The sequence below is a fragment of the Nanorana parkeri genome, unplaced genomic scaffold (genome assembly GCF_000935625.1).
Source record: "Nanorana parkeri isolate BGI_ZX_2015 unplaced genomic scaffold, ASM93562v1 scaffold1058, whole genome shotgun sequence".
NCBI classification, from domain to species: Eukaryota; Metazoa; Chordata; class Amphibia; order Anura; family Dicroglossidae; genus Nanorana; species Nanorana parkeri.
The window spans coordinates 507984-522700 of record NW_017307326.1 but is presented as its reverse complement, the minus strand read 5'-3'; the positions used below and the strand labels follow the sequence as shown (position 1 = coordinate 522700).

The following is a 14717-nucleotide window of genomic DNA, read 5'->3' as shown; positions in this document are numbered from 1 at the left end:
TAGAAAAATGTATAAGCAGTGGTTACGTTTAGTGACAAACAATTAGCAGACCCAGAAATACGGCTAGTGGAAAGTACATGACTTTATAATGGGTGTCTTCCTGTATCTTACCTAGTTATGGTTGACTTTTTTTTTTGATAGCAGTAGAGTTTGGGCCCTGCACCTTCTTGCCTCCCTATTGCTCACCCTAGCGATGGGCGGCTTCACTGACCAATAAGTAAGCTTGGGAGGTGGGTTGGTTGGGACAAAGCAAAGCTATTACTGGAGAAATAACCTACTTACCATTGTGGCATTATCCTTGAAGGTAACCTCTGCTTATGATTTTTTTTTTATCCTATTGTGTGTTTGAATTGCCCAGGTTTGTGACAGGTTTATTTTATCTTATGAATACAAGATAAAGATTTGATAAAAAATGTTAATTGTTTAACAATTGTTCAATTCCACATATAACTCAGTGCAACGTTTTCTGTTAACCCTGTAATAAGGTAGAACAATTATGGCTATCCATAAAGGTCTACTAGAACAGAGAAATTAGCCTTCAAGCACAAGCAAATTAAACACTATCTTCCAAAACCCTGCAGGAGATGTTAAAAGCAGCCGGTAATGGAATAAGACTGGTGAGTGATGCTGCTAACTATTTCTTCGGAGATAGAAGCAAACTTTGGAACTGCATCCACAGCAACTGAATCCTCTGAGCACATTCTGCTGGCACTGACTCTTCTATCTCCACTCTATAAACGTCAGGACAGTAAAATAGTAAGGCAGCTGTTAGCTTCCGTCAACAGAAAGTGCTGCTCTGTACATTTCCAGTTCAATCACACTCTGCTGGGACAGGTACAGCGGCCATCTTCACTGACTAGGCTGTTTCAGCAGATTTGTGTCTTCAAACATGGCATCTGATCTCCTCGTTCTGTGGCGCCCAAGAATCACTACCCAGAGATCAGAGACGCCCACAGGCTTAGACATGTACATTTTTTGTTTTAAAGTTTCAACTATCTCTCTTGTCAAGCTGAAACCCAAGCTTTCTCATTCCTGTCTCTGTATATGACAAGTGCCATAAAAACAGCTTATGACACAAACAACAGGAATTGTGCGCCAACATCTCCGGTGATCCGAACGTTACTGCAAAGATAAGAGCAAAGGTTAGGAAGTTTCAGAAAATGGAAGACTCTGTTAACAATCTGTATGTATAAGTGATGAGGAAAAGTTGGTAAAATAGAAATGATATGGGCGAAAGTTTATGGAAAATGGATGATCATAATTATATTAGTTGTTTGGTAATCCAATTACAAAACCATTGACATTAAAATAGAATTGGTCTTTTTTTGACGCTATAACAGCCTTCACTTCTCTGGTAAGGCATTCCACAAGATTCTGTAGTGTATCTGTGGAAATGTGAGCTCATTCAGTCAAGATAGCATTTGTGAGGTCAGGTACTTATGTTGGACAAGAGGCCTGGCTCACAATCAGCATTCCAATGTATCCCAACAGTGTACCATATGACTGGCTGGGTATCATTTGTGTTTCTCCACACCAAACTCATCAAATCATATCTTCGTGGACTTGGCCTTGTGCACTTGAATGCAATAATTTGGAGGGTTGTCCACATACTTTTAACCATATATTGTATCTACAGTGAACCTTTTCCTTTAAACACACTGAAGGCTTTAAAGGAAATGATTTCAAGATGCTCATGTGCCACTTAAAACAGGGGGACACAAAGCAAATGCTGTGTCAAGGATGAAAGCAAACACTGAAACCTTTTTGTGCCTAGAATAAGGTAGTGACAGCAGTTATGAGTAGAATAACCTCCTTACACATACACAACAGTCTATTTATAGGAATTATAGTATGGCATAGTCAAGTAAAAAAGAGCACCTACTTAGGATTGGCAATCACAGTGATCATAGGCACAGTGCTCAGTGCCACTTGGATTGGCTCTGTGGCTTTTGCCTGTGATCTGGAATGTGTAATGACAGCTTGATCACAGACATGTAATGGGTACACTGGCTGCCCATGCCTTATTTCTGCAGTGTTGTTTAAAGATACACCCATACAATACTGCCATACAATACGGCTGTAGGGAGGTGGTTTATCGCTTAAATATATTTAACCAACCACCAATCCAAAAACAAAACAAAGTATAAATAGTCCCAGCCTGTAGTCATTATAAAAGAAGAATACAGGAAGTATTTTTTGTTTTCTCATTCGTTTCATGTTGAAATGCAGGCTTCAGGTTAATAATAAATAACATAGGATAGTTTTTTAGTCAGTTTCATTTAATTAAAAAAAATGTTCTATTACTACAATTATTTAATTGCACAGCATTGCCCTGTTTCCCACGCATGTGCCGTAATCTATGTCCATCGCTGCCATTTGCCAATGCCAATGCATGTGTAGTAGCAGGGAGCTGTGATAAAAAGCAATATGCCAGTGGTATACCAAGCATGTGCCGTAGAACATAGGCACCGAGGTAGCTACTGCACTTGTGTGCAACACTGCCACCATACTGTGATGTCAGAAATAAGGCAGCAATATCCTGCTTATGCGAGGTAGTGAGTGGTCTGCACCGCCACTATCACTCATGCATGGAATCTCGCTGATGGTGCAGTAGTGGCAGTAATGACCAGTCACTGCCACGCATATCAACACCCCATCTCCAACCACGCCCACTTGTAAGAGCACACTTTTTTTCTTAATCAAAATGTATATTAAAGTGACATTAAAAGCTATTTATTTTCCTCCACCCAATGTTAGTGTAAGGACTTACCTTGAATCACGCCTCTTTATTTGATCTTCTCCTTTACTGTCCTTTTCAGCTGCCCTCCAGCGCTGGTGCGGGTCTCCGATCCAGCGCTGACTCCTCTTCTCGGATGTCCTACGGTGTCTGTGCGGGTGCACGCTGCTCCATATGCTTACCTTGTGTCTCTCCTCGTCTCCCGGCCGAACATCTGAACTGCGCATGCGCCCTCCCCAAGAGGTTTTTGTCAAAAGGTTTTAAAAAAATTTTTTTGCATATAGCAACTGCTTGCTAGTAGATTTTTTTAGGGTTTATTAACCCTTTAAGTATTGATAAAGTCCCAGGGCAATCTGTCACCAGTACATGTAGACCATCATGGCTAAGCAGGTCCATCTGCGGTATGTGCTCTTTAAGTATCGACAGGGAATTTTATCCTAATAAAAGATACCGCAATACATATTGTCTTGATGATACATTTTTATAAAATGTTGTATTTTTTTTACATATTGTGTATATCTAAGAAGGGTATCTCTCTGAAATTCTATGGGTTCTGTTTTCAAGTGTTTTTTTTTATCGGTTGTACATTATTACTCAGATTTCCTGAACATTAATAAATATTTTCATTTTCCAACAGTTTTGTTGCATTAGTATCTATGTTTAGTTACAGGGCTAGTAAGCAGTAGTGGTGCAGCTCTTGTGAGGAGCACAGTTATAATGCTCCACAAATATAACATCACTGATAGGAAAGCTATTCTTCTACAACAGGATTACTCATCTACTGGCACGCACTTCATGAATGTCATAAACCAAAGAAGCCATATAACAGATTGTCTGTAAGTAAGAAGCTAATATGACAACCCAACTTTACACTGTACTAACTTGCTGAACATTATCCCTGGAAGGCCAAGCCAATCTGTTAGTCACTTAGACTCCACTGAAAATAATGGGATTAGACAACTAGTTCACATCGGAGGCTGCTCTCTGAGAGGAAGGAGTAAGCCACCCTACACAGAAGAGCCATAGAGAAGCCTATGATGTGAGCTTTATTGCGCTCTTAGCATGCAGTATGTTAAATAGTGAGCCAAGTGATCTGGACCAGGATTTAGGTGAATCCTGGTCCAGATCTACATGTATGGTATACATGTAGAGTTCTCCTTGTCACTGATCATATCATTTTGCAGCATTAGAGATGCATTTTATTAAAAAGCCAGTGGCCACTGGCTGTCTATAGAGAGCCGCAGGAGCCTCCAAACTATGGTTGCTCAACATGCAACATTCACCTCTGAAGTCGGAGGCGCATGAAGAGGGTTGCCAAGCACTAAATTCAACGTTGAAATTTAGAACTTTCATATTAAAAATCTATGTTCAGGGATTCCAGGGTGCTTAAAAGACCAAACAATGTACAATATGTGCCATGTGCAGTCATCTCTTGAGTCTTACCAGTGTAGCTATTTGACAGGTTTATCTGACCAGTCCCCTTGATTAAGCACTGGATGGCCAAATCTTTGAAGGATCAGTCCACTCAAAGGTAATGTTTTAGTTATAAGTAGATATCGGTGTAACCAATTTCCCCTGGAATCTTTTGTCCCAGCGACAAAGGTGCAGATTTGGGACCCTAAGTGTAGAGATCTCCTCACTGGTGCATGCAAGAGATGTAATAATCTATTGGGGTGGTTTAATATTCCAGCATCTACCAAAACCTGAAATATAACACTGGGGGAACTGGCCCTTAAACAGATCTAGCTTTACACTTTTGTGTAATTCAGCACTCATTAGTGTACTCTAGCTAAACTGCTGAAAGGATATTTCCCATTGGATACTGCACATTGTTTGTAACGACATATAAACAGTATTTCACACTAAGTAAAATAAATAAGATAACCTGAATACAGGCGAAAAGAGAATTATAACTTATGTAACTAAAAAAATATAAATCATACCTGTACCAGCAGCAATCAGGTAAGAAAATGGACAAAAAGTATAGCTAGCCCAACATTTAAAAGCATCACCAAGGCAATCATGATTGAATTGGGTCTCTGAAAAAAATAAAACGTCAAACATCAGTATTAGTTATTAAAAGGTCATTCCGGGCCATCACTTAATAAATAAAACAATCAGTACTAGTAAAACTAAAAGAAGTCAAAAAAGTTTGATTCATTTTATGGAGATTTTGAAGGAATCAAAAGTAGCATCTTCTGTATTTTCAATATCAGGATAACATGCTTCAGCCACATTTATTTATAGAGCCACAGCAATTACAACCAATTCTAGTCTTACAATTTTATGTTATGACCTGTTGTATGCATAACGCAATATATGAGGGTCTGAGTTCAGGGCAATGTGTAAGTTGCATGCAAACAATGGGATTTGCATATATATACTTTTAGGAGGTCTTGTTTTTAACTTTTAGCTGATGATATCATGCAGGGCGAATGTTAAAATAAAGGTGCAAATAATTATCACTATAGGTAAGCCTAAAGCGGAATTCTTAAAACTTACACTTGACGATAGAGGCATGTCAACATGACAAAATCACACTAGCTCGAGACGCTGACTTGAGTATAAGCCGAGGGGGGCACTTTTCAGCCAACAAAATGGGCTGAAAAACTCGGCTTATACTCGAGTATATACGGTATTTGTATTTTATAAAAAATACATTAAAATAAAATCTTTCTCCATGTGAGTAAAAGCATAAAAGAACTAGTCTTGGCAATTCATATCAGTTAGTTTTTGGCTACTGAGTACAATGTGGGTGTTTCTTGGAATTATGAGACTGCACATAGCTGGTTTTGATGAGGTTAACCTCTGTTTTTAAACACAAATTGTTAGACAGTGTCATTTTCTTTATTTGCTGGCAAGTGTGCTGCGAAATGTTTGTATTGCTTGTTTTGTGAAAAACCCTTTCCATGTGTCCCTTACTTTAAAAAGCTAACTATAATTTGACTGGAGCAGTTGCCATTTTTGTTTCCGTTTTCTAGATTTGGCATGGGGATACACTGGATAGTGTGCGGTGCTGGACTACTGGTGTGTCACTGTACCTTTAAGGAGGAATTTGCTACCTTCAGACATACATGCCTTCAATTTATTCATCGATATATTTGGTCCATATGGAGGCTCTCATAGATTAGAGTTAGGGACAACACTATAAAGAAGGCAGTACTGTTTCCACGTATTTTCATTGTTTTTAAACCAAAATGTTAGATGAGTGTAAATAGTTTATGTTTTGGTTTGCAGGTAAGTATGCTGTAAAAAGTTTTGTATTGTTTGTTTTAATAAGACAGACCCTGTCTGGTATGTGCACAGTGAGAAAAGAGAATCAGCGAGGATCAAAACAGAAAGCATGAACATACTGTATACAGCTCCCCATCTGCATATATAGTTATCAACTATACACAGACACATGGCTCCCAAAACATTAATGTTCACTGATGAGATTATTTATCTTACGCCTAAGAAACAGGAAATACCCTTTAAATAGAAAAATTAACCAAACTGCACCACAGCTAAAAATCAGATTCCAACTTGAACTCTTAAAGTGACATTAAAGTCAAATTTCCCCCCCCTCCCCCCATGTTAATGTTAGCACTTACCTTAAATGATGTCTCTTATTCCGATCTTCTTCTTTCCTGATGTTTTCATCTGTCCCTCCAGCGGTGCGGCGGCCCTCCGATCCAGCGCTTACTGCTCTGTCTCTCCGATCCAGCGGTGTCTGCATGCGGGTGCAAGCGTCCATACACTTACCTTGCGTCTCTGCTCGTCTCCCGGCCGAGAATCCGAACTGTGCATGCGCCCTTCCCAGGATGCTTTGCGGCCGCCCGAACAGTTTAATTTTTTCAGGCTGGAGAGCGCAAAGAAAAAAAGGTAAGTTTAAACTGCTGTTTTAGCGGGTTTTTTTTTTTTTTAAACTGTTTGCCTATATCTACTGCTTGATAGCAGTAGATATAGGCAAAAAAACGGGAGGTTTTAGAACCCCTTTAAAGGAGAACTATGGGGTCAGTGCTTTTCCCCATTGTTCTCCTAAGGGTCACGGGAGGACACAAACTAAAGTCCTCCCGTCACCCAAAGCTCAGTATACCGCGAGCTGCAGATCTGTCTGGATTCACCCAGCTGCGGGATTGACAGCTGGCTCTGCCTATATAGAGACAGAGCCAGCTGTACCCGACCCCTCCTCCGTCCGTTCCGCCAGTCAGCACTGAAGGATCGGACAGGGGAGGGGGGAATGACTGCAGGGAGCCGTGAGTGACAGTCACGGTCTCTGCAGAGATAGATCGAGAAGTGAGCGAGCGACGGTATGTGTTCGCTCACTTCCCGATCTACTTAGACGACCTATGACAGTTTCATTGTCACAGGTCGGCTCAGATTATGAGGCTGAGTGAAAAGCACTCGCCTCATAATTCTCATTTAAGGTCACCAGTTTTAGGCAGCGCCCTGCTAAGCCTCATACGTACCAGTCTCATCTTCACTAAACAGCATCTCCATACCATGCTGCAATATCCATTCATTGCAAATTAAAAGCCTGCACAATGTTGTGATAAGTGGAATGCTCAGGCATATGATCATACACAATATCTATGGAAAGCACTGCTAACTTGCATTTGTGAAAAGACACTTCTGAGATCCTCACTGTGCATTGCATGAGGACTCTTTAAGTTGACTGGGGTTCTGACATGAACATGGCTGGTGCTCCTGATACGGAGTGGCTCATCACCAACTGTATCTGCACCAGGTATGTTAAGGCAGCAGGGAGGGCTGTTTTGGTCACTGATAATTGGTGGTACTTACAAAGAAATTAGACTAACAGGGCTGCCTGTCAATGGATTAATGAAACCAAATTAATGCCGGACTGAGATGAATAATATTACTGGTGGCACTGGGCCATAGCGAGCCCAAGCTTGACTCTAATGAGGATTCACCTACATTTTAAGGTTTGCCATAGCTGATTTCCCTTTAGGACTGAGCAAATGGGGAACACATATGCAGGACTTCTGATGTAGTTTTGGCAGTCGTGAAGTATTCTCAAATCCTATTGATGTTTTCTTCATTTTAAATCCAATGATGATGTACAAACCATTGGATGGTTGGAAAGCAATACCCAAGTTGTTTTATCAGAAACTTACTTTTATCTATGAAATGTGAGTAGTATCTTTTTTAATAAAGTTTAGTATCTTTTTAAAACCATCTGCACTACGAGTCTCCACTTTTTGTTTGATGCATGGGCCATTTGGATAAATTGACCGCTTTCAACTCCTGAGGCTGCAATAGGAGTCTGTACCTGAGAGGAGGAAATCACTGGGGGGTGTCCGGCATCAGGTGCTTCCTCTACCTGGTTTGAATTAGAGGAACAGCGCAAACAGACCCTGGTGGGTCTCTGCTAAAGTTCAGGTGCATTCCATAAGATGTCTCTGTTGATGGTCACAGGATACTGAGATTACTTTAAATCCACTTTTATATCTTCTATTTTCTTAATGGACTGTTGAAGATCCAGGATTATGGACAATTTTGTAGCCATATATTATTTGCATTGAGGTGCATGTTATACACATGCGTTTTTTCTAGTTATTCTTTTCACATTGCATCACAGTCTTTCACGGCTAGTATCTATTGTATTTGATTTTTTTAATGGATATTTTGTAGCAACATATTTGCACTGAGGTGCATGTTATACACATGCCTTTCTTCCATTGTTACTCTTTTCACATTGCATCACATTGTTTCACGGCCAGTAACTATTATATCTGATACTTTGCAGATTTATTCACACAGCGCGGCTTTTATTATTAATTTAATACCCAAAGCCAGCTTTCAACTGATCAAACCACATATTTGCACTTAACAACATAAATCATGGTTGTGCTCTTTAGGAAAAGTAAGACTTGGACATGGAACACCCACACCAGTACCTCTTTTGCTCACCTCAATAACATCTATTGCAAATCATTTTTTTTTCAATTTATTAAAACTGGAGCAGACCGCCTGGAGTATTTGCCCATGGCAACTCATCAGCATATAGCTTTCATTTTCAAAGGTTAAAGTGACACTAAACGCAGAACTTTCAAAATACATTCAAGTACCCTAACTATTAACAAAAATGTAGCTTATTTGTGTATCACTTGACTGCAGATCCTCAAATCATCTCTGAATTGGTGCCGAGACTGTCCTTCCTTCTGGAGGGGGGCTACTTTTGTTCCCATGGTCCCTGTGTGTGTTGTAAAGTAGCCAGCACTCCAAGCTTGCTCCCGTGATGCACTACAATGTCGCTTTGAGTTTCCTAATTTGTATTAAAATCATAGTCTCTCACGTGAGTGAGCTTGGAGCGGTGGCTACTCTATAACATACACAGGGAACATGGGGAACAAAAGTAGCCACCCTCCAGAAGGAAGGACTGTGTCAGCACCAATCCAGAGATGATTTGAGGATCTACAGCTGAGTGATACACAAATAAGTTACATTTATGTTAATAGGTAGGGTGCTTGAATGCATTTTTAAGATTAAACGACCGAGTTTAGTGTCACTTTAACTGAACTGAAGAGAGAAGTGGATTGGGACCAGCCAAATGCAGATGAAAAGGGACATTTTTTAGAAAGAAGAATAAGTAACAGTGGGTTTAATATTATTTTAAGGAAGAAAAATATTTAGTGGCATCCCTGTGTTTCTTGATTACGAGCCTTAATTAATATGGATAATTAAGCTAACATGTGTGTGTGCACATAGTAAAAACTGAAAGGTAATGTCTGTCAACCACAACTTAGAATTTAAAACAGCAATAACAATCTGGAATTGTGGAGTAAGACTCCTACACAGCTTATTCTCCTGAAAAATACATATTTGCTGACTGGAGGTCCCATTGTATGTCCATTTCATTTATTATAACAGCTGGAATGACCAGATATGACATGCTCAGCATGTCCCTAGACCACAGCAGCAGGTGAAGAGAGGACAATGACTAAATGAAGAGAGGACAATGCGGGGGGAAATTAGGATTATGGAAGATGGGAGCCAGAGGGGTATGAGGTGACACCAACCCACCTCCCCTTCGGAATGAGTCCCATACATCATAGAACAAGACAAGGTCGGGCCAGAATGACTGGCCTCTGTCTCAGGGACATCCACTTCAAGGCATCAATTGGTGTACCCGAGGCAGAGAGAGATTCCATTAGGATCCAATCTGGTGTGTATCCCTATTTATACACAGAGGAGAGCTGAGCCACCCGCGCTGCCTTGTAGTATTGCAAGAGATTGGGAACACCAAACCCCCTGTCGGTTCGGAACGATGCAGTACAGTTTGAGAGTCTAGGATGTTTTCCATGCCAAACAAATGTAATAATAAAGGCTTGGAATTTCAAAAGGTCTGACTTATGTATAGCTATGGGTAGGGCCCGAAGGTAATATAGGATCTTGGGGAGCAACGTCATTTTGAGTGCATGAATGCGACCCAGCCATGACAAATTACAGGAGTCCCATCGAGACATATCCTCCCGGAGTTGATGAAACAGGGGTATATAATTTTTCTTATATAGTTGTAAAAAAACAGATGTAAGTTTAATCCCTAGATATTGCAAAGCCTCCGTGGACCAGGTAAAATCAAAATGTTCCGACAGCCGAGACCACAATTCCTGGGGCATATTGATATTAAGAGCAAATGATTTGGATGCATTGACCCACAATCCAGATACCCCAGCAAAATCGAGTCAACAGTGACAGGACATTAGGAAGTGTGATCAAGGGTGAAGTGACAAATAAGAGCAAGTCATCCGCAAATAAAGCACACTTATGCTCCTGCCTACCACAACCCACTCCCTTAATATTAACATTAGCACGGATCGCAATCGCTAGGGGCTCTATCGCTAATGCAAAAAGCAGTGGGGAAAGTGGACAACCTTGACATGTGCCTTTCGAGATAGCTATGGAATCAGAGATGTGGCCCTGTAGCCTAATTTGTGCTGACGGCGTTCTTCACTTGAATCTAACCCCTAAGGCTGGCCAGTTGTGTGCCTCAACTCTATAATTGGCTTTAATGCCCATCAAGACGAAAACCACCAGGGAGATACATGACACAGGAAGGGTAGGCCAGCCTTCTTGGAAGTCAAGACTTGTACTGTATATTCCAGTTTCTTGGCTATAAGGGCTCTTGGAGTGCTAGTGAATATAGTGGAAGGTATGTGCAGGAATATGTGAGTGCCTACATTTCAATGAGGTAAGTATCAAAAAAAGATGCCATATTTTATATAAATGGTGGCACCTGTGTCAGACATTTGTGAGCACAACAAAGAAATAGACAGGCACCAAAATTGACATGAGTGTGTCATATCTGAGTTGGCATCACGGTCCACGAGGTAGATACTGCCCCTGGATGATGGCTAAACAAAGATGTCGCTGTCCCTCGGGGGAGGAATTCAGATAAATGAATTGTGGGGGGAATAATGTGATCTCTATAAGAGGTAATGCATACCTAGAAGTGTAACACTTACATATTAATTACCCATCACAATATCAGCATCAGTTACACCCCCTTCCTGTCCAAGTATCTTTGTTTTTAGTGCTGTGTTAGTATGCCTGGCATTTACTTGGTCATGCAACACTGTACCCAAATACATTTTATAATTTCTTTTAGACAAATAGAGCTTTCTTTGGTATTTAATAATCATTTTAACCATTTGGATTTGTATTTTTTACTATAAAAGAAAGAAGATAAGGCTGAAAAAATCCATCTTTTCTTTGTGTTATAAAAATATCAAATAAAAATGCCAGGACATAACCACCACCAAAATAATCCTTTTTTGGAAAGCAGATACCCCAAGGTGAGCTTATATTTTGCAACAATTTTTGAGAAATGAAGAAACATGCCAGTATAGCAGTGATTAAGGTGCACTTGTCCACTGAAGCCATGCAAAAGTCTTCCATTATCAGGAGAGGAAAAACTGATCCCACATTTATTGATGGTCATGGAACAAAATCCCTCCCACACCTATCCAAAGCAATCCCACAATTCGTGGGCAGTGGCATATTAACAACATTTATGATCAGTGACATTTTAACACACAACAAAAACAAACAAAAAAAATATCTCACAATCATTGGTGGTCAGTAGCATTGTAAAAGCCTCTTAATAATATTGGTCAGACATTTCTACCTTGAGCTTTCTTTTGGGAAACATTTAAATTGCCTGAATTAGTTCCACTTAAAGGTGACTGTAGTACATGTGCAATAAAACAGCTGAGCACTGCCCATTATACTTTTTTATTTGCACTTTAGGTACATTTTTCAGCACAGGTTTTTGGCAGTCTACCTCCTTTTTGGTTCAAGCAGTACTGTTGCATGATTTCTGTATGAACATTTGCTTGGGTTGAGGGGAATTCTGAAAGCTTGTCCTAAAAAATTAACTGTTAGTGCAAATAAAAAAGTCTCATGGATAACACTGAACTGTTTCAAGGGCCACACAAGTATATTTATCTCTACAAGCAAAATATAAGCTTTCACTGTAGACAGCATGGCGGTTTAATGGTTAGGAGTGTATCTTTGCGAGTGCTTATTATAAATCCCACCAGAGACTTTAAAGTGTATTTCCACTTTTGCAGCCAAATTGGGATAACACCAATTTTATATTTGTTACATGTTCCCAATCACACAGCATAAGCTACAAAAAAAATATTTAAGAAATACCTCTTGCAGTTAGAATTGCTTTTACTTAGCTTCATATGAGTTTAAATGCCTACCTGTTTTTCCTTAATGTTAGGAGGGGCTGTGAGGGGCTAAAGGAATACAACCCTGGCTTCTGCATTCAAATGTTAACCCCTTCGTGACGGGAGACGTACACTGTACGTCCAGCCACAAAGGGACCAAATGACTTGTCACGTACACTGTACGTGACGAGTTATTTGCTGCTTTAGAGGGCTGTTAATCGCTGAGAATCATCTTTTAACATTCATTAATGTATGCCCTTACTACAGAGGCATTCATTAATGAAAGGGTTAACCTTTTTCAGACACCCGATACCTTAATATCGGGTGTCTGAGAGTCAAAGCAAAGCGGACACAGATGCCGGCTTTTGCCGGCATTCTGACAGCTCGTATAGATCTAGAGATATCTCTCTCAAGCTATACTGGCTTTTTTTTCTTTTCTTTCATGAATAGATACAAAATGTGTCTATTCCTACAATGTATCTATTCCTGGAAGAAGAATGTTTGTTTGCTGATCGTTGTTGCAACAATCAGAAAACATTTAGTAACAGCTGAATCCTGAACTGCTGCAGGATCAGTGTCACTAACTTATTATCGGCTGTTCTGAAGTTTGAAGCAGCCTGATAATAACCAAAAATTTATTAATTTATCATGCAGTAACAGTGAGATTAATTCACAAAATCTGCTTGATATAATTAAATAAATAAAATAACATTTTTAAGTTAAAAAAAAAAGTGAAAAGTGTAAAAAAAAAAAAAAATTGTGAAAAGTGTAAAAAAAATAAAAAAATGTGTAAAAAATAAAATAAAATAAGGGACAAATAAATGAATGTATTTATTGCATTTTTTTAGCTGTGCTGGTTTTGTAAAAAAAATACTACAAATCAAAACTGGGAAAAAAGTGTTTTTTTTAAACGGTTTTTTCCTCTTTTTTTATATTTTATTTGTCCTAAGTGAGGCGTTAGACGCACATATGTGATATAAATATGTAGCCCTATCTGTCCTCTAAAAAACAATATATAATATGTGTGGGTGCACTTTGTAAGAAAGTATATTACTGACGTGGAAGAATCACACAGCAAAAATGTCAAAAGTGTGTCAGTCATTTACGAACAGAAACTAAAAACAAGCTCAGTCATGAAGGGGTTAATGAGAGAAACAGTCCTCAAACTTCACTCTAAAGCTTGCCATACTCCTTACAATTATCTGCAGATTTTCTGTGGTCAGATGGAAAAGGTGCACCAGATTCCTCCATCTACATTTCATTTAACTGTGTGGATGGAGTAATCTCCACCTGGGCCAATCTGTTGCACTTTTTCCATCTGACCACAGAAAATCTGCAGATAAATTGTAAGGTATATGGCCAGCTTTAAAGTAGTACTAAAGGCTGGACGTTTTTGACCTTAATGCATTCTCTGCATAAAGATAAAAACGCCCAGTACCTTTTTGTGTCCCCCTGCACTTACCTGTGAAGACTAGTCACCGTCGCTGGTCCCTGAAGTAATCCTCCGTTCCCCAAACTTCCTGGTTGCGGGGGAGGATACTGAGGGCAGAGAAGCCGTAGGTTTTTTTCTGCCGTCAATCCATCTGTTGGGAGGAGAGGAGCACAGGGCTGTGTGTGTCTATGGATGCATACAACACTTAAGGCAACAGCCGGGAACGTGCACACACTGCTGCCTCCACAGTAGCCGCTTAGCTCATGGAGGCACTTGTACAGGGGGACGGAGGGAGGGCGATGCAGGGACCCCCTAGAGAACAAGGAGCTGAAAATGTTTAAAGAACAAGAGCAGAGGATTTTTACAAGTGTGGGCCTCCTATGTATTAAAAAAGAAAAGAAAAACCCTGAATCTTTACTTTATTATCACTTTCTATCACTGTGAAGGTGCTGAGAAAAACCTGGAATCAGTCATGCTGCCTGCTGCAACAAAACTTCTAAAAAGAGAAATTGAGGTGTAAATTCGCTATACAGAGTTTGTATGCCCCAAGTGTGTTTGGGCTGTCTACAGGTGTTCTCAAAATATGCTGGTAGGTTAAAGTTACACTCCAGACACAAAAACGTCCATCTAATCATATCTATCAATAGCCACAAGGGATACAAATCCACTTTGTGTGCACCAAATGCCTTTGAAAACCCAGATAACACCTTGTAATAGTATTGGTGACAGGGCCGGCCTTAGGGGTGTGCGAGCCGTGCGGCCGCACAGGGCGCCATGGCAACAAGGGCGCCGTGCGGCCGTCACAGCTCGTCCTGTGGGCGGCTTCTCTCCCCCTCACCGCTGGCCATCCGATATGACAGCGCTC

At 40.2% G+C, this 14717-nt stretch overlaps 1 protein-coding gene across 1 annotated transcript in view; it reads right to left on the bottom strand.

Annotated features, from left to right (window-relative positions):
- Positions 1 to 467: 467 nt before the first annotated feature.
- The window catches only part of JPH1 (junctophilin 1), a 104636-nt gene continuing 90386 nt past the window's right edge, over positions 468 to 14717 (bottom strand). Inside the window, exons 5-6 of the mRNA XM_018567534.1 lie at positions 4681 to 4776; positions 468 to 1122 (exon numbers count right to left, since the gene is read on the bottom strand). Coding sequence (XP_018423036.1) covers positions 4696 to 4776 — 81 coding nt within the window. The 3' untranslated portion in view covers positions 468 to 1122; positions 4681 to 4695. The remainder of the gene's footprint in view (positions 1123 to 4680; positions 4777 to 14717) is intronic.